Source organism: Mus caroli, unplaced genomic scaffold (genome assembly GCF_978045245.1).
Source record: "Mus caroli unplaced genomic scaffold, Mus_caroli_1 scaffold_17, whole genome shotgun sequence".
In the NCBI taxonomy this organism is placed as follows: Eukaryota; Metazoa; Chordata; class Mammalia; order Rodentia; family Muridae; genus Mus; species Mus caroli.
Window position 1 is genome coordinate 25,407,706 of NW_028227272.1, and position 21,333 is coordinate 25,429,038.

The following is a 21,333-nucleotide window of genomic DNA, read 5'->3' on the forward strand; positions in this document are numbered from 1 at the left end:
CACTCCTATATGTCCATTGTTCAAAATGTATTCTGTTCAACCTCTTTTCCCCCTTCACTTGAAAACCCCAACCAAGGGGACCCTCTGCTCTGTCAGAAAGTTACTCTCCTCAGAACCTTAACTGGTTACCTCACTGGGGCCTTCCTGGTTGATTTCTACTTGGTATTTCCCTGATATTTTGCTACCTATATATCTGTCTGTTTGTCTGTCTATCTGTATAACTATCACTTGATATTTATTATTTTATTTTAGCTTGATATATGCCAAATAAGCTCGATCATTCAAAACCCAATATATGGCTACAGTAGATCATTTCTAAATAAGCAAAGTCAAATTGGGAGACATTATTATGCCTGATAATCAAGGAAAGCAGAATTTCTTCTTGAACAAATGGTTGAAATACATTGAACTTTTAAATTAACCTTTATTCTAATATCCAAGGGAATTTATAGTAATCTTTAGATTTTATACTCCTCAATTGTCTTTATATTAATTTATTGAAATGTATGCACCATAGGTCATCTAACTTAAAAACAATGGTATGAATTTGTGAGTTTAAATCATTTCTATAAGCATTTGATAGAACACATAATCAGTTTTCCTCTATGTGTGCAGTACATATGTATAAGGCATTTTGATGATACATGTTTTTATTGTATGCATGAATTATATTATGTAAATATATATATGTAGATAGATAGATAGATAGATAGATAGATAGATAGATAGATAGATAGATAGATGATAGATAGATAGATAGGTATGTGCCTCTCTTGTGGTCATGTATGCTGAGTGTTCATGTTTGCCATGGCCATGTCCCATCCAGAAGAGAGTATTTTAAAGTACTCCTCTACCTCTCTCAGTCTTGTCACATCCTATTCCAAAATGCCCCCAAGGGTAGGTGATATAAATGGTCCCATTTTCCACTTAAAAAATGTCCTTTGGGTGGTGTTGAAAACAGATGCTGCTGCTATTGTCCTCTCTGGTCACCTCTTGTGATGTCTAGAGGTAGCTCATAATTAAAGTGAGTGTCACAACTATGCACTTCCCTGACTGTGTTGTCAGTGTGACCCCCCCAATCAGACATTGAAATGCAGATGTAATAGCTAAGAGTCAGATTCAGGGGATATGGGCTCTTCAATCTTCTTGCCTGAATTGAAAACTTGAACCACTTAGAGAATGCATTCAGAGAAGTACAAATTAACAGTGCAGACCACAATAAAGTAATCAACTCCTTTGCCAAGAAGAGAGACAAAGTGGAATGAGATTCTTCATAATAACGTCTTTCTTTATTGTAATTCATATTTTGTAGCATACAATATTAAGTAAACAAAGGAAATTCAAAAGGGGTGGACAGGAACGTCTCAGCGCTTTTGGGATTTTGAATTTTGCCTCAAATGTTATTGTTAATTTAAGAGTTACAGCTCTATAAAGTATCTGATTTCCTAAATTACCTATTGAAGTGTGAGAAATTTTTAATCTGACTGAATCACAAACCATTGGATGGATGTTTAACAGGCATACACTATGCGCCTCTGATTCTTTTCTATCTCTTTTGAGGAAGAGTTTCATGTGGTTCAGGGTGCTCTTGAATTCAGCCAGAATTAACATTCAACTCCTGACCTTTCTGCTTTTTCTCTCTAAGGCTCAATTATACTCATGAACCCACCACACTGGGTTCATTCACAATATCTAACATTACATACCTGGTAATAAATGTAGACAAAATCATAAAAAATAAACAAAAACAATATGGCACCCTGCACTACTGTAGAAAACTAGGAATTTAGCCTGAGGCACCTGTATGATTGCGGGGAAGTTGGAAATTACTGGAGTTATTAGTCTTACCTCTGAAATATTTTTTTAAGTTTCCAAAAATACAAATATAATTTCTCGTGTTTTGGTGATCTATATTTGCTTTTGAACTTGTCAACTCTGCTGCTTAATGGTTATTTCTGGGATATTTTAAAATAATCTTTAATATTTGTAACCTTTATGTCAAAGCTGTTTTTAAAGTCCATATCTTATCTACCTGTCTTTATTAACTTCTTACTAATGTGTGTGTATGTATGTGTGTGTGTGTGTGTGTGTGTACACATTATATATGGTGTGATTTGTCATGGCTATATTGAAATGTTGTCCTTAACCAAATAAAATAGTCTACTATGTTCAGTGTTTGCCTGTAGAAGTAATGTTTTCCACCAAAAACTGGGGCTTTGAGAATTATAACTTATTTATCACTTGGGTCCAAGAGTTAAATGCCATCATGTCTTAGAAGATCTTTATTATTTCTGTGAGCATTTATCACTCCAACAAAAGACAATCCAATGCGAAAACCTTCACATCTAATGACTATTGGACATCTTTCAAGGCTCCTACCTTCTCATTGAGTGCATAGCCTCTCTGATATAGTGATTTTATTTTATTTTATTTTATTTTTTCTGTAGAGTATACGAAATAAAGCTGCAAGGAGGGAAAAGGGAAAAGTCTAGCTCACTGATCATCAAGTAGTCCAAACAGCCGCATGGCTGTGTTGGGCACACATTCTATTTGCACTGCATTGCAAGTAGCTGGCGTTCCTTACTGTAGTCGCTGTTTTCGTCCTTGGTCCCATCAATGGTACCATCTGGATGCATCTGCAGGAAATATCCCTGCTGGCTGAATAACCTTGTCACAATCCCTTTCAGCTGGGGTTCTGCAAGACAAGATGAAATAATTATTTGCTTTTTTTATTTTGTTTATAAAAGTGCACAGTTGCAAGTTGTTAAATACATTCTGTAACTAAATGCATAAATGCCCGTGTCATAAATATTGAAATTAGCATTTGGAAGGGGGTCATTTTAGTGTAATAGCTGTGCTCTTCTCCTTCTTAGAGGCAGAGCCATAATACTTTGAAACAACACACCACATGTAAGAAAATATTAAAGCTAATTATAGTTAGAAATACAAACACATTAAAAAGTGAATTATTTTGCCAGGTGTGGTGGTGCATGCCTTTAATCCCAGCACTTGGGAGGCAGAGGCAGGCAGATTTCTGAATTTGAGGCCAGCCTGGTCTACAAAGTGAGATCCAGGACAGCCAGGGCTATACAGAGAAACCCTCTCTCTCCAAAAAAAAAAAAAAAAAAAAAAAAAAAAGTGAATTATTGACCCCTATTCTACATATGGTATCTTCCTGCAAGATGCCCCCCCACCCGAGTTTATGGTTATATATCAGCATAACTGAAAAGGCAAAAATACCATCATAACTCTCAGATTCCTGGTGTCATAATTGGAGCCTCAGAGACTTTCATTTCTGCTGGATCCCAAGGCACCTGTCAGAAAACTCTTAGTTGTTTAAAAACTCTGATCAAGTTCATCTAGAAAGATCTACAAGTAAAAGCAACACTGTGAAGGGACGAGATGTTCATTTACTAACGCTTCACCACAGAGGGGCCAGCCAAACTCACTTCATCAGAGAGAGGCCCGGCCAAACTAACTTCGCCAACCCAAAGCAAAGCAAAACAAAACAAACAAATGAAAAATGCATCATCACCATTTCCTTAAAAAATAAAATAAAATAAAAGTTCCTCGCTTTTAAGTATTTTATACAATTAAACCATCAAAATACTTTGTATAGCACATATCTAATTCTGTACATCAGCTAATATAAATATTTACAGCTTCTTTAAAGCTGTAGATTATGGTGGTCCCTATAGCAACAAGCTGCTTGCTATGGGCTCGCCATCATTTCATTTCTGGTGCTGGACAAACGTTAAGATCTTTACAGCTGTAATTATTTCAAGTGTAGTGGGTTGTTCTGATGTCGCTTATATTGTAGTGCTAAATATTGGTCCCTAAGACCTGATTGGCCCCCAGAGACAGACAAGAGTCTACACATAGACCCAAATGAGGCTATGTGACCTTGCCCCCAAGTTTTTTCTCACTGGTGAATAAAGATGCCTACAGCCCATAGGTGCACAGAATTGAGATGTGCAGTGCTTGGTGTTTCTGGCCTTGGGATATGAGGAGAGCAAGAGGGAGAAAGAAGAAAGCAAAGAAGCCACCATGGGGTAAAATCTTAAAATAATAGCCATGTGGGTTGGCTAATTGGAGTTAAGAGTAGGCCAGATGACATGTGGCAAATCATATAGTGGGATTATTGGCTGGAAAGTAGACAAAATAGCATAGAGGACAGATATCAGCCCAGCTCTAGTGCTGTTTAAGGCTCGTTAAAAATTAAAGATCATTTGTATCTTTTATCTGGGAACTGAATAATCAAAGGTGGAATAGAAGCCCCAGATTGATATTAAGCATAACTACAGCTCATATGAGGAAAAGGTGATTGCTCTCTCTGCTGGTATCAACTGCGGCAAATGATAGAAACCATAGAATTGTTCTGAAGTCAAGGATGGTATCTATGGAAGGATAATCACTGAATTTATGCCTATCAACCCCAGCCTTTGTGCTTATCCAATCAATGATAGCTAACAATTTCTCTCTCTCTCTCTCCTCTCTCTCTCTCTCTCTCTCTCTCTCTCTCTCTCTCTCTCTCTCTCTCTCTCTCTCTCTCTCTCTCTCTCTCTCTTTATGTGAATACACCAGGCAAACTGAACACTTCAATGATGTTTCGTTCTAACAGGAATCCGGTAAATATTTGATGGTCATAACTGAAAATGTGTGTGGCCTCAAGGTGTCCTAAGAAACAAAAGAGATACAATGAAAATCAGAAATGAGCAACAAGGGGTAAATGCAGAGCTGATTTTGAAACTGTGAATTCTGGGTAGTAGCAACCTATCCTCTTGAATTAAATTAAATGCTTTAATTTGTAGATCTAAATTTCCCTATCAATACAATATGAAAGTCAAACAAAGTGAGCCTTGAGTCACTTCCATGATTTGCTTCTTGTCATATTAGTGTGACACAATTTGTCCTCAATGCTTATCCTCCATGGATCCACTTAATCCTACATTCATACCAAGGCTATGTCCAAGAAAAACACAGCTGCATAATGCATATCTATGTTGTTGTGTCTACTTGTGATGAGGCTGCATGGCTGGAAAGGGACTTCTGGCATGAATCATTCATCTTTAGGTCTGAATGGGGACATAAGACCCATCTGAGAGCCTCAGGTTTCCATGAGCCTTGAGCAAAACAATATATCATCTGGGTCTCAAGTTTCTCACCTGGATTAAAAAAAAAAAAGAATTACTCAGACTCTAACCCCAGAGAATATCAAATGGATGGCTGTGTGACAGTATGTACTAGCAAACGCCATAAGCCTATAAATCCTAATTAATGCATAAAGTTTCAACTATGAAAACCAAGAAAGCCACAAGGGGGAAGACAGCACTCTGAGAGCAGACCTCAGGCCTCCTGGGTCTGTTCTGTTGAAATACTGGCTGAACTTTGGAAGGTACGATGTAAACTGCAGACTGAGAATAGACAGAAAGACAGAAAATGACAGAGGGAAAGGGACAGCGGACTCTCAGTCCATGACTTTCTGATAAGCTTAAGGTCACTTTGTGAAGTCTGGGTTTCTTTGATAATGAGATGCACGGCAACTTACTCATTAAAACCTGCAAGTTATTGTTTGTTTTCTTCACGCTCCTCTTTCTCCATCTGCAATTAAACCCTGCTTTTGCCATGGTGACGTTATCCCCCTGTTGGGACTCTGGGAGTTCAGGTTGGTAACTCTTGTTCAGAATAATGAGCACCAGACCTTTACACCACCTCCCTGTGCCAAGAGCAGTGAGGACTTAGACATGGATCTGAGGCTTAATTATATGATGATCTAGAAACACAAACGTCCTGCTCCACAGACTTTGCACAGGAGACCAGCACATCTATTGAGCATGCCCAAAGCCTAGCATAGGCCATTGCAAGCTGTGCAGACCATGTGTAATTCCGTGCCCCATTCTGTTCTCTCAATCGCTACCAGCCCTTCTAGGTTCTAGAAAAAAGTAGCCCTTCCAAAAAGGGGCCAGCATAAGTGAGGGACATGTGGAAGGAGGGGGTATCTTATTATCTTTGACAAAAATACTAAATACTTAGGTACACATTTCAACATGTAAAGCATTCAGTGCATATTTACAAACACGTTCTTTGTCAGTCTCTGCTTGGGAACCTAAGAGATGGGGGTTATGCTATCTCTCAGGGAGCACCTAACCTAATGCATGAAACATACATTGGGGTAATATTGGTGGGGGATATTAGATGAATGAAGCAAAGAGGCATGTTGACCCCCCAAAGCAAGGACTAATTCTATGTTCTATATATATACCACTGCCACTTGAGGAATGAGTAGGCTGCCCTCCCCATAATATGTATGTATTCATATGTGTAGGAATGCATGTGTGTGTGTGTGTGTGTGTGTGTGTGTGTGTGTGTGTGTATACTTGTGTTCCTATGTATGTGTATGAGAGAGGGTAGAATGATAGATAGATGATAGATAGATAGATAGATAGATAGATAGATAGATAGATAGATAGATAGATGAGAGAGAAAGAGAGAGAGAGAGAGAGAGAATAGTGAGGAGGCCAAAGGACAATTTCAAGTATTGTTACTCAGGTACCACTGCCTTCATCTTTTCTTGAAACAGAGACTCTTACAGGCCTGAACCTGCTAAGTAGTCTATGCCAATGAGCTCCAGAAATCCTCCTGCATTCATCTCTCCAGTGCTAAGGTTATGAGCGCATGCTACCAAGCTTAATGCTCTCTACTTGAACTCTGGAGCTAAAGCCATCTCCACAGCCTATGAGTAGGATTTTCATCTGAAACAAAACAAAACAAAAACAGAAACAAAAACCAAAACCAAATACAAGCAGCAGCATTTCAAACTCAAAACACAGCAAGCCACCTCTGCCAATGATACAGTAGAGATAAAACACAAAGTGTAAGTTCTCAAATGTTGGCATGCAAGTGAGTGTGCCCAACACATATTTATGGATCGAGAGTAAATTTAATGAAATAGTAATATTTAACAAGTCATCAAAATAAATTTTATTGAGCTCTTTTACAGTTTAAACAAGTTCTAGATTGAGAAGTATGTTATTCTATTATTTTTCCTGTTTTTTTTTTTAATAAACTGGTAGCTGAATTCTCTAATGGCAGCAGAGGAATTAGTCTGTTGCCTTTTATACTCTACAGTGGAAGTGGCAATATAGCTAGCATTTCGCTCAAATCCATTTCCTCCTTTTCCTGGGCACCCAGCTCGACCATATGTCCTAGCCTGCCTTGCAATTAGGCTTGGCAGATGAGAGAGTGTCATATGGAACGTAAGTGGAAGTGATATGTGCCATTTCCAGGCCAAGGCTTTCAAAAGCAAACATCCTCTTCCACCCTCTCTCTCGATTAAGATGGCTAAGCCCTAAGGGGATGCTGGAGCAATGGAATGGAAGAAAGCTGTGCCCTGAATAGCCAATAGAGAAAATAAAACAGCTATTAGACATACCCACCTGGACAATGGGGTAAATAACAAACAAATTTCCATTGGCTCCATGTGGTGGCTTTCTTCTAATGAGAACAGTATGGAAAAGAAGGGAGGGGATGATTTTACTGAGACACACCAAAGTTCTGCCTCAGCTAGGTGACCAAGGATAACACCCACCAGAAGGAATTGTAGCGGGAGCTCTTATCCCTGGTATGAGCAGCCGAGATGGCACTTTACCTCTGGGACCATTTATCAAAAATGTATAACCTCTAACTGTGAGAGAAACACAAGGCAAATTGCAATCAATGGGCACCAAACTCTTGACTCAAGTCCCTCAAAAGCCTCAAGGTCAACCATGAAAAGGAAACAGAAGATGTCATAAACAAGACTAGAGAAGGAACAAAAGGGGGTGTAATAATTAAATATAATGTGGTATTTCAGAGCTAAAAGATTACTAGGCTTAAGAGGAAAGAAGCTACGGGGCATGGTGGCACATGCCTATGGTAGCAGAGCTTGGTAGGATGTGGCAGGAGCAAGTGTTATGTGACTCTGCCAAGGAGAAAGACAGACGGCCAGACAGACAGACAGAAGTAAGGAGAAATGGAAGAATGGAAAATAAGAGGAACATCTGAATAAAGTTTGGATTTCAGTTCATTTTAATGCATCAAACTTAACAAGCCTTAATTGTGACAAATGTCTCAGGATAATGAAGAATATTAATAAGGAAAATAGATGTAAATCATATGGGAACTATATCACCGTAACTTTTCAATCAAAACTATTACAAAAGTAGTCAAGTTAGGGATGCATATCTATAATCCTAACAATTGAGAGGTATAAGCAAAAGGATCAGGAGTTCAAGGCCAGCCTTATAACAAATTCAAAGTCATTCTGAGCTATGTCAGACTCTGCCAAAAAGAGTGAAAAATTCTATTATCAAATACACAAAAGGGTTATCACAGTTTAAATTATAGAAAATGAAAAAGAAATGTCTTTCTCTGAATTCTCTAAAAGGCTGGGTGAGGACAGAGGTAAAGGGCAGATAGGATCCCATGCATAACAGGTTAGCTTCGAGAGAAAGTTTGAATTGAGGGATATTCTGAAAACATGATAGGAGAGAAAGCTTTCTAGACATTCCTGATGCCTGGACAAGCAATGTCAATCAGCAGTTACCTAGGAGCACAGCAGAAACGGGAGCACAGACAGATCCTGGGGACATGGTCATACAGCTTGGAATGAATAGCACACTTCAGGAAATAGAATGTGTCTTAGGAATGGTAAGCATGTGGCATCTAAGTTTATCTTCACCACTTCCTGTTTTGTTCTTAGTTCTTTGAGCACTGTCTGTACTGGTGTGGCCCAGTCTAGATAGCCAAGTTGCTCTCAAACTCAAGCAATAAGCCTGTCTTAGTTTCCATAGTGATAGGCTTACAGGTGTGAGTCCCCACAGGCAGATCTTACATCATTTTCCAGATAAAAGCTAATTAAGCAATAAACAATCTGAGGCTCAGAGGTCAGAAAATGGATTTTTCACTAAGGTCACCCAACTGCCACACAGAGGTGTGACCATAAAAAAATGTATTTTCTATATAAATAACATCTTCTTCTTTCCAAAGAGCAGACAAGAAATATTCCTTATCTTGAGCATGCAGTGGGCATGAAAGAGAGAAAGATGTGAGGGAGGAGAGTCTGGAAGGCCGGCAAGGTGGAACTATCTTGCTGTGAATTAGTTACTGGAGTCCCAGTTGGTTGGTGAAAAGTAAGAGCAGAGAATATTTGGCCCACAGTGTAGAAAGTTGTATAAGTGTTGTTTTGTTCTGTTTGGTTTGGTTTTACAGCTCTAATACATCTTATTCCATCTACTGTATTTTATTTATTTCACTGTTCATCTGTGGCCATGTGTAGAGAATGGGTACTTGAATGTAAGCAGTTGAGAATGGTGTAGAAAAAGGGGGGATAAAGAAATTAAGAAGAAAAAATAACTCTGTGCACTCTGTGCATACATGCCTCCATATTAATATTCGATTGTATTTAGATAGAAGCAACTTATCAATATTTGTCCCCCAAACTAGCAAATATGTGTCCATGTCAACTATACTCTTAAAATTAAAACAAAACACTTGTGATTATGATGTAACTGGAAGACAGATTAGAGCTAGAGGTTTAGCAGTTGTTGTTTCGTCAAGTAACCAAGTGTTGGGCCTGTTTCCATCATAACAGGCACTGCTCTGCACTGTCCTGGTGAGTACAGAAAGTCTGTATTTACTGCTGATTACAACTGACTAAGTCATTTATTCTCACCTCACTTTATAGGCGAGATTACTGACCCCCACTAAAGATGGGTTTCTTCCACCCAGTTTCCAGAGATCTAAAGGATGAACTGGGGTACACCCATGCACCTAGGGTCCTATCACTCTCTAGCACTGTTGGGTCAATCATTTTATAAAGTGCCACAGGAGAACAAGACCATGTCTGGAAGAAAGCAAGCAGAGTAAGGAAGGTCAAAGGACTAGTGTGTGAAAACTGGCTGAGTGTGCAGTCTATATGCATCCTTAAGAAGCAGGGAGTTGGGGACACCTAGACTGCTTTTATATGCTGGAAAGCACACGCAAATGATAGGCAGCCAATTGGGTGAGCACCTCCATGGGGTCAGGACCAGGGCCAATGGGTGGAAGCTACAGCAAAGCGGGTCGCAAAGATGCTCTGTAAACGATCATCAAAGAGAACAGGTTGCCTGGGAAAAGAATGCTTTCTACCAATGGGCAGGAAAACTCCAGGTCAGAGCACAGGGAAGGACATGGGCATTCTCAAAGTATGAGCAACCTGAATGATGGGGTTTCCAGATCCTGATGTCACCAGGAAGTTTGAGGTGAACCAATGACTGCTAAATACAACTTCCCTTTTCTGTTCTCTTAGCCTGTGCTAAGTGAACTGAAAAAAACTGGTTACCAATACAAATGCTTAGGTAATGTTAAAACACACATACACACACACACACACTCAGTCTATGATTTACAAGTGGGTCTTCTGTGTCATGGTTTAGTACCACCCATTTAAAACAACTGAGATTGTAGAGGCTGTTGAATGAGGTTTGTTAAGTGCTTCTAGAGTCTTCTATCACTACAGATTTCAAAAGTAGACTATAGGGGCTGGAGATGATTCATTAGAAGCAATAGTGTGACCAATCATACCTAAAGGGTACAGATGAGGATATACTAACAAATCATAGATAAATCAGAAATGGAAGATAATATAACATGTGAAAATGAATAGAACTCATCTGAACCTTGGGCAAAGCACAAAGATCACAGCCTTAATGAGCTATGGTTATTCGTTTAAAAATGCATTCTCTTTAGTCAAAAGAGAAACAGCCTGGAGGCCCCTCATTCCCCACACAGTACACTGCAGACCAAAGGAGCATCTTCAAGGACTGAAGCATGAGACAGAGGATGTATAATTGGAGACTGGCAGGATCTGTTCCAAAGCTTAAAGAGAGCCATATCCTGTCAGGAGTCCTAGAGTCTGCATCAGAAGAACAAGACAAGGAAAGCCATCAGCAGGTACCCACCTAAAGAACATGGATGTCCTGACTGAGCATGAGTTACTAAAGGGATATTCAAAATCTGTGTATGAATAGATTCTCTCCTTGAGCTAGTACTAATGGCTCAATGCAAACAAACACACACACACACACACACACACACACACACACACACACACCAGCCTTGACTTTCATGAAGTTGACTCCTGGTGCAAAAAAAATCCCCACTATGGCTAATTTCACACGGTTGTTTGGCATCATAAAACATGAAATCAGAGCTAAGAAGACATCATCTCAATTATCTCAATTGACCCAACTGAATCAAACAGAGGCAGAAGAAGAAGAAGAAGAAGAAGAAGAAGAAGAAGAAGAAGAAGAAGAAGAAGAAGGAGGAGGAGGAGGAGGAGGAGGAGGAGGAGGAGGAGGAGGAGGAGGAGGAGGAGGAGGAGGAGGAGGAGGAGGAGGAGGAGGAGAGGAGGAGGAGAAGAAGAAGAAGAGGAGGAGGAGGAGGAGGAGGAGGAGGAGAAGAAGAAGAAAAAGAAGAAGAAGAAGAAGAAGAAGAAGAAGAAGAAGAAGAAGAAGAAGAAGAAGAAGAAGAAGAAGAAGAAGAAGAAGAAGAAGAAGAAAAGGGTAAAGAGATAGACAAACCGATAAATCCTTAATCAGGACATGCTAATGTACTGTAATTGAAAATAAAAGCAATGGAGGAAAAAGTTCACATGCAGAGATGGGTGTGCTGTGGTGAGCAGTTAAGAAACTGACTCCTACAGCCCTGTGTGAAGAGCCAGAGAAAGCTACTCTGAAACGTCCCAGGAACTCAAAAAGTAAGTGCAAAGTGTTTCTAAGCTTGAGGAGCTTGGCTTTGATCAGGTCGGATTAGAAGCTCACTGAAGTGTCAGTCTCCCGTCTTGGTAAGAATGCACAAACCACAGGCCTGTCACTATCTGTTTCGATAATACAGTTTATTGGGACACAGCTAGGTTTGCTCATCAATTTCCATTACTGATTCTATACTACAACCAGATATACGTGCTTGCAACAGTAATGGTAAAGTCTGTGAAGCCAAGCGTATTTACTATTGTCAACCCTTCCCAACTTCCCAACCCTTGTTTCTAGAATTCCTTTTGCTCTAAATCCACAGCCTCTGCCTTCCTCTTAACCCATGACTCCTCATCAGGTAGATGGCCTGTGGGATCTTACCAGATATCCTGAAGTAAAATTCATCTGCTGCCTCAACATTCACCCATACACAGATTAACAAGAGTCATAGTTACAGTTGTGCTCTCTCTCTCTCTCTCTCTCTCTCTCTCTCTCTCTCTCTCTCTCTCCCTCCCTCCCTCTCCCTCTCTGTCTTTCCCTCTGTCCCCCCCCTCTCAGTCTCTCTCTCTCTTAATCTCTCTTTCCCTCTCTCTGTCTTTCTCTGCTCCCCTTTCTCAATCTCTCTCCCTCTGTCTTTCCCTCTGTCTCTCTCCTTCTGTTTCTCTGTCTCTTTCTGTGTCTGTCTTTGTCTCTGTGTGTCTTTGTCTCTGTCTCTGTCTCTGTGTCTCTCCCCCTCTGTTTCTCTCTGTTGTCTGTCTGTCTCTGTCTGTCTCTTTCCTCTCTCTCTTCCTCTTCCTCTCTCTCTCTCTCTCTCTCTCTCTCTCTCTCTCTCTCTCTCTCTTTCTGAACTCTGATCATCTCAAGGGCAGGAATTTTAAAACATTCAATAGTCTTGCAGAATTCCATCACAGTACCAGGCCCTGGGTGAGTGGATAATGCTCAAACATTGAATGAGTAAGTTATAGCTGGCATTTTCCACTGTCACCTGTGACTTTCAGAGAAGCTAATTTGTAAGAAAGAGCCATTACAGCCCTTTAATACAATGCCTCCAGCCTTCCCACTGCACTGTCTGACGGGCACAGCGGCAGCCTCCATAAACTGCACTGTCTCCAAAGCATGGAGCTGCCTTGCTCTTCAAGAGGAATCAAGTGACCTTGAGACAGGCAATCCTTAACCTTCATGCTGCCTCAAAGCTAAAGGGAAAGAAACATCCATCTTTTCAGGAGTGTCCTTTTCTAAGGACGACAGCAACGTAGAAAACTGACCCAAGACACAAAGCTCCAACAGTGCTGAGATTTTGTAGTGAGCCAGTTTCACTCCTCATAACATAGCCCCCTTCCCTTTATTGTGCTCATGAAAGTTTAAAATAACTCAAAAACCATTTACTGACTTCCGACATGCGTGAGGTGTCGGGTACAAAGATGAGCAAGAGGCACTTCCTGCCTGGAAGGCACCCACGGCTCATCAGGGAGGCTCACACACAACCAATCATTCCACTAGCGAACATGAAAAGTGCTGTCATACATAACAAATAAAATGCCACCAATTCACAGAGTGCGGGGGCTAATTTTACCCGAGGATGGCAGGTTGTGAGACAAAAGGCAGTCAAGAAAGAATTTGAAGAGGAAATCCCATTTTAGATAGCCTTGAGGAGGCAAGAGAATTTTTGCTTCTGGCAGGAGCAACCAAGCATTTAATATGTTCACAGGCTCTGAAGACACATGGTGGTCAGCGTGTGGGGAGATAATTTGGGGGTTCAAATGTCACTGGAGGGGACAATGGAAAGAACACAGGAACATCTGGAGGTCTGTATACAAATCTAATGCTTTAAGCAAGTAAGTTTTATTTCATCCATTACACACAAGATCTACATCATTTTTACTGTGTGTCCTATATGTTCAAAAACTTAATCTACATCTTCTATATATGTATACATTTTTATAGCCACAGGCATGTATGTCTATCCAAACTGTGTATATGTGATGTGTAAAGAACACATTTTAAAATATATCAGTACTAGTCATAAAAACAAAATCTTTCCACATGCTGAAGGGCTATCCTGGTTGAAACTTCAAGGAGCATGACTTTTGGCCACAGAGAAAACATAAGAGTAATTTTTTTCTTTTTTTAAAGACAGTGTAACAAAATGATGAAGGCTTTTGTTTATGCTTTTCAGAAGGCTGCATTGTGTGCTGTGCTATGGTAGTCATGGCAACCACAAAGAGAGTTATTCTATCTCATAAGAGCCCAAAGGTAAAGATGTCTACAAAGACCTAGTCTTTCTGGGATCATCCTGTTTATGTTTAAGGAGACTAGGGATGGTTGGTAGACGTGAGTCTCTTTCAGCTGCTGAAAGATACCAAACTTTTCCCTCCCCATGTCCAAATCCACCTCTGCTTCTAAGTAATTCCAGGAGTGAAGAACATGTAAGGAAGCCATTTCCAGCAAGAGAGATTATTTCTTGCTTCCTAGGAATCTCTGCTCAGACAGGGTAGCCTGAGTGTGCTGATATCACTGGGTCATAGATCTTTGGTGTACCAGATGGTTTTGTGTCCACTTGACACAAGTTGGAGTCATCAGAGAGGAAGAAGCCTCAGATGAGGAAATGCCCCCATGAGATCCAGCTGCAGGGTATTTTCTAAATCAGTGATCAATAAAGGAGGGCCCAGCCCATTGTGGGTGTTACCATTCCTAAGCTGGTGGTCCTGGGTTCTATAAGAAAGCAGGCTGAGCAAGCCATAGGGAGCAAGCCAGTTAGCAGCACACCTCAAAGGCTTCTACATCAGCTCTTGCTTCCAGGTTCCTGCCCTGCTTGAGTTCCTGCCCTAACTTCCTTCAATGATGGACTTCCAACAATGTGGAAGAGTAAGCCAAATAAACCCCTTTCTCCCCAACTTGCTTTTTGATTACTGTGTTTTGTTGCAGCAATGGAAAACCTAAGACATGGTTTTCTCAGATAACCCTCCAGAGAAGTAGTCCTGGAAAGAACACAGCTTTGGGCAGAACATGAAATGGGCAGTTCACAATTGATACTGGGGTTCTTGGGAAAACAGGCCACAAGATAAATCAAACTTGAAGATGACCTCAGACTTCAGAGTTAAGCTCTGGAAAAACTACTCCGTAAGATCTAATTCAAGTCTTCCTATACAGGTAAAGAAGCAAAGTACCAAGGAGAGGAGGAAGCATGATGGCTGTACATCCTTTAATCCCCCAAGTCAGAGATCTCTAATCCTCGCTGTGACCCCCTGTCTTCTACTCCTGGAAAGGAAACGCATTTTTTTTTTCATATCTCCACAAAGAACCCTGGGCTTTTCTCAAACTGCTCATGCAGAATCCAGAAAGCTATTTCATTTCCACAAGCACAAGGCATACTTAGCTTCCCCTGTAACAGAGGAAATGGCCAGGCTCCATTTCTGAAGGCTTCCCTAGGGATTTAAGAGTGCATTATAGTACACAGTTAGGATATAGCCACAATTATAATGTAGATTGAGTATCAAGATGGAGTCCATACAGATAAACCTATGGTAGGACTCATAAAAACGGAAAGATAGCAAATGTCCCATGTACAGCACATTGTGTGGATTGCAACATTGTGTTCTTATAGAAATATTCACATAAGACAGTCACTAGCACTGAGTATATAAATGTATATATTTTTAAAAAAAAAACTGGGGAAGAAAACTAGAAACTAGAGCTAAGTCAAAGGGTTAATAACAGCCAGACATAGGCTTGCAGAATGATATCTTTACTGAACATTCCCCACTAATCAGCAAATGCCTTTCCCAGTATAATGTGCCAGTTTAATCTCTCTTCTTCCTTAACTGCAATCAACCCAAGAACACTATGAAGGAAGAGGCAAGAAGTAAACGGCAAACATTAATCTGAAGTTGAAAACAGCTTTTGGCCTCCTGGCACAGACACAATAAAATGAAAAAAGAAAAAAAAAAGAGAGAGAGAGAACATAGACACCTCTGTGCACAGGGAAAGTGTTCTATAATTGGCCTGGAGAAAAATCTGTTACTTGTTACTCTTAAAGTTCCTTTTTTACAGATACATCTTTTACCACCAGAAAGAAATGAACAATGTGCATTATCTGGGAGAGGTGACACCTGACAGCTGCCTGACATCACAGTTCCTACAAATGACCGCCCTGCGTTTCCAATGAGAATATCCAGGGAATTCCCTGATATTCCCCAGATCCAAATTACCCACGTGTGAAATGAGATTGTGATAAAATATGATTACTGTTTATCAGTTTTTACACCAAACTCTCTATTGGTTGGGCCAGTTGACTGATCACAGTAACTTCCTGTATTATGCAGCACTGAGAGCTAGCGTGTACCATTCACCAGTCAGGAGGGTGCATCCATCAGGCTCCACGCTAGCAAGTTCAGAACAGGAAGTGTGCACAGTGGGATGTTCAGCTCACAGGTTTCCAGACATCCTGGCTGATCCCAAATGCCACCCCTCTGTCTAGTGCTACCACTGCTGTCCAGCCTATGACAGGACACTGCCTGCCTCACTACCAACACTCTTTCAAACCACACTGCAATTGAGGTAATATTTTACAATATAAATTGGCTCATGCCACTCTCCTGCTGAATCCCTTTAATAGCTTCCTATTTCATTTACAATAAAACAGCAAACCCTTACCATAGCCTGGAGAGTTTTGTACCATCTGGCTCCTCCTGCTGTCCCATAGCATCTCAATTTACTCGGCCTGGCTTGGTAGGCTCTAGGCACACACCCTTCTCCCCATTCAGGCCTAAGGATATCTGCTCCAGTACTTCCTCGTGCCAAATTGTGCATTGATTTCCTCTTGAGATAAGCACCAGTCATTTTACAGATCTGCTGCACAGGCCCCCAGTCTAAATGTCCCTCTATTATGCATGTTAGCAGTTTCCCCTTCTTTGCATGTATCCTAATATATCAGTAGATAAGTTCTATGCATTATTCAACATCTCCCTCTACATCTAGACTGTAGCATCTGTAACAAAATGGTTGTCAACACAATTTAGTAATCAAAGTTCTTTAATAAACTGATATCTTCTCTCTGGGCTTCAGGCTCCATCTATACCATGACAGAACTTGGAAAGTTTGGTAGCTATAGAGATAGATCCAAGAAACCCAAAGAATTCTAAGGTAGAAACAGATGCATACAAGCTCTTTGTAGCAAGATGAAGAGGTTTTTAAGAGATGAACAATTTCCAGCACTGTACGTTAGGCAATATTTAAAACTTTGCAGTTAAATTATATGTGTTACACACTGCATGTGTGCAAACAATTGATTTCTTGATAATATAGCACTCGGAAATGAATTGAAAGTATTTGTCAATACAAATAGAACACTTTGAGATAGAGACATGTATGGGGCGCTAGTGCCCGTTTGGAAAACTCTCAGGACAAGTCCAGCATGTATATAATCAACTGCCACACCCTGTGACTGCAGACCCCATCACGGTGAGAAAAGCCAGATTATGCTCCTCAGAGTAGCTGTTCTGGTTCCAGACAGATTGAGCTTAACAGCTCCCTTCTCTCAGTAAATTCAAGAAGCACACTTTAGGGTCCGAGATAGCAGTGATTGGATGGACCATGGTTTTTAAATCTTCTCACCCTGAGGTAAAGGACAGTGAGCCGTTAATACCTATGATCCATTTTTAAAATCTCAAGCACTTTTATATTTATATGGTAGATACCCCATTAAGAACCATAAACAGGAACTAGAGAGATGATTCTACAGATACTGTAGAATGCCTGACTTCAGTTCCCAGTACCCACATGACAGCTCAAAACCATCTGTAACTCCAGTTCCAGGGGATCTAATGCCCTCTTCTGGCCTCCATAGGCTCCTGCACAAATGTGGAACCATACACACACTCAGATATACGCATACACATAAATATTTTTTTTTTGGTTTTTTTTTTTCGAGACAGGGTTTCTCTGTGTAGCCCTGGCTGTCCTGGCACTCACTTTGTAGACCAGGGTGGCCTCGAACTCAGAAATCCGCCTGCCTCTGCCTCCGGAGTGCTGGGATTAAAGGCATGTGCCACCACGCCTGGCTCCACATAAATATTTTTTAAAAAGAACAATCAACACTAGGTTGATTTTTTGTTTGTTTGTTTCACAGAAACAAGACTGGGGGGAAGGGAAACATTTATTTGATGTTTTAAAAACATGCTTTTTTGCTCCAAGTCAAAAGAAAACTGGTTCAGTTTTAGAATGGTGGATCTTCTCCCCATCAAAATAAAAAGCTTCTTATAAGTGTGTATCCACACAATCAATTCTGCTTATGGATCTTCCTTGTTGTCATAAATGGGAAATCAATTGGATAGGATGTTCTTGGAATCTTTTCTTTTAATTAGGATATTGACTGCCTAAGGAGTTCTGGATGTACCATGTAGCAATTGGTTCTGTGGTTGTCATTTTTACTTTCATACTTAAAATAATTTTACCTAACCACCAGCCATTTCAAACATTTTATCAGCCAACAGTCTGGGCATGGGAGAAGTATAAAATTAACTATGAAGGGTGTCCTGAAGCTACTGTGTTCCCTAAGTAAGAGAGCTCTAAGAACATGGGCTTCATGTGGCCCTGAAGTCTAGAGAGCAGGTTCAAATCCACATGGCTCCTAAGATATCCACCCTCTCTACCCAAGTCATCACATACCAGTGTGTTGTCTGATTGTGTCAAACCATTTCCCAGAATCCAAACATTACAGGAATCCCCACTAACAGCATTACTTCCCTAACTGGACCTGAACACATTTCTGAATTTACAGTGTGGCCAGCCTCCCAGTTCACAATCCTGTTGCCTTTCTCCCTGCATCCACAAAGCATACCTAATGCAGTTTTGTCTGGTGTGCATCTCTGCATAAAAGGTACACATATCTTTCAGTGACTTACTTCATTCAGTACTGTGTTGATAGATTTGGATTTTGAGTTTTCATCTGATCTGGAAATCCCTCCAACAGACGACCATAAGCAACATCAGTTCCTTGTGATCTGACTGACTTGTTTCTGCCTTACCGCTCAGCTTATGTTTTCTATTCCTTATGCACATCTTGACTTTAAAATCTTTATATTACCTCATTTCAATTATCTTCTCCTCTCTCTCTCTCTCTCTCTCTCTCTCTCTCTCTCTCTCTCTCTCTCTCTCTCTCCCTCCCTCCCTCCCTCCCTCCCTCCCTCTCTCTCTCTCTCTCTCTCTCTCTCTCTCTCTCTCTCTCTCTCTCTCTCTCTCTCCCTCTCTCTCTCTCGTTTTTCCTTATCTTAATTTTGAAATTATAGTCTGGTTTCTGTATATTTCTCTCTGTGTCTGTCTGTCTTTCTGTCTCTGTGTGTCTCTGTCTCTGTTTGTCTCTCTGTCTCTCTATCTCTCTCTCACTCTGTGTGTGTGTGTGTGTGTGTGTGTGTGTGTGTGTGTGTGTGTAACAGACTAGAGATGAACCTCCAATTCACTATTTAGCCAGAGAGAGCCTTGAACTAAATCCTGATCCTCCAGGCTCTCTTCTTCTGAAGCACTGGGGTTACTGGTGTGCACCACCCATGCTGGCTACCCTTTCCTAAATTTACACAAATTTCATTTTTTAATAGATATTTTCTTTATATTTATTTCAAATGCTATCCCAAAAGTTCCCTATACCTTCCCTCTGCCCTTCTCCCCTTCCCACCCACTCCTGCTACCTAGCCCTGGCATTCCCCTGTATTGGGGCATATAAAGTTTGCAATACCAAGGGGCCTCTCTTCCCAGTGATGGCCGACTAGGCCATCTTCTACTACATATGCAGCTAGAGACACAAGCTCTGGGAGTACTGGTTAGTTTATATTGTTGTTCCACCTATAGGGTTGCAGACCCCTTCAGCTCCTTGGATGCTTTCTCTAGCTTCTCCATTAGGGGCCCTATGTTCCATCTTATAGATGACTGTGAGCATCCACTTCTGTATTTGCAAGGCACTGGCTTAGCCTCATATGAGACAGCTATAACAGGGTTCCATCAGCAAAATCTTTCTGGCATATGCAATAGTGTCTGGGTTTGGTGGCTGATTATGGGATGGATCCCCGGGTGGGATACTCTCTGGAAAGTCCATCCTTTTGTCTTAGCTCCAAACTTTGTCTCTGTAACTCCTTTCATGGGTATTTTATTCCCTATTCTAAAGAGGAATGAAATACCCGCCCATTGGTCTTCCCTCTTTTTGATTTTCTTGTGTTTTGCAAATTCTATCTTGGGTGTTCTAAGTTTCTGGGCTAATATCCACTTATCAGTGAGTGCATATCTAATGACTTCTTTTGTGATTAGGTTATCTCACTAAGGATGATATCCTCCAGATACATCCATTTGTCCAAGAATTTCATAAATCCATTGTTTTTAATAGCTAAGTAGTACTCCATTGTGTAAATGCACCACATTTTTCTTTATCCATTCTTCTATTGAGGGACATCTGGGTTCTTTCCAGCTTCTGGCTATTATAAAAATTTACATGAATTTCTAACTTAGCAATCAGAAGTGCAGATGTGATCACTGAGTTCCTACCAAATAAGAAAACATTCAAACTTTAGGCCGGGGCTTAGCAAACACAGAAGTGGATGCTCACAGTCAGCTATTGGATGGATAACAGGGCCCCCAATGGAGGAGCTAGAGAAAGTATCCAAGGAGCTAAAGAGATCTGCAACCCTGTAGGTGCAACAACATTATGAACTAACCAGTACCCCGGAGCTCTTGTCTCTAGCTGCATATGTATCAAAAGATGGCCTAGTCGGCCATCACTGGAAAGAGAGGCCCATTGGACATGCAAACTTTATATGCCCCAGTACAGGGGAATGCCAGGGCCAAAAAGTGGTAATGGGTTGGTAGGGGAGTGGGGGGGGGAGGATATGGGGGACTTTTGGGATAGCACTGGAAATGTAATTGAGGAAAATACATAATAAAAAAATATTAAAAAAAAAGAAAAAGAAAACATTCAAAATCCTTTAAGTCCACTATTGCAGTCTTAGCTTCACTTGCATTCTTTTTAAGCCCCAAACTTGTCATAAGATCTTTTTCAGTCGTTACCCATGTTTTTAATATATTTTATACTCTGGGTTGCTTCCTCCAACCCCTTTCCCTACAGTCAGTTCCCTCCTTGAGGGAACACACCCTACCCCCTGTCCCAAGGTATCAAACCCTTTTCAATCTTATTTAGCAGGTGGAAAGTTTTTCCCCACTCACTCTTTCCCAGTAATGAAGGTCAAGAAATGAAAAAGCTTTCCCAGTGTTTGCCACCATAGTGGCTCGCCCAACTCTCTCCCACTCCCTCCCTCCCTCTTCCTCCCCCTCCCATTCTTTTTCTTCTCTTATCCTGTAGCTAACTGAATATGCAACCCCAAAAGAAAAGGTGCATTTGTTCTCTCATATCCCTGAAAAAAAAAAAGATCCCATTGTCTCCTAGCAGCTCTGGTCTCTTAAGTCCTTAAAGACTCTATTTTTCATTTGTGTCATTTGTCATTTGTTCTCTGGTTGTTTTTGAGATAGTTGTGCTTATATCATGTGACTTTACCACAGCATTTGCATATCTGAATTTTCTTAA

The 21,333-nt window shown here is 40.7% G+C and overlaps 1 protein-coding gene across 4 annotated transcripts in view; it reads right to left on the reverse strand.

Moving 5' to 3' along the window:
• The window catches only part of Fgf12 (fibroblast growth factor 12), a 589,814-nt gene that overhangs the window by 222,240 nt on the left and 346,241 nt on the right, over positions 1-21,333 (reverse strand). For all 4 annotated transcript variants that reach the window (XM_021184731.3, XM_021184729.3, XM_029470638.2 and 1 more), the window contains one exon: positions 2,585-2,695. In XM_021184731.3, the coding sequence (XP_021040390.1) occupies positions 2,585-2,695 (111 nt within the window). The remainder of the gene's footprint in view (positions 1-2,584; positions 2,696-21,333) is intronic.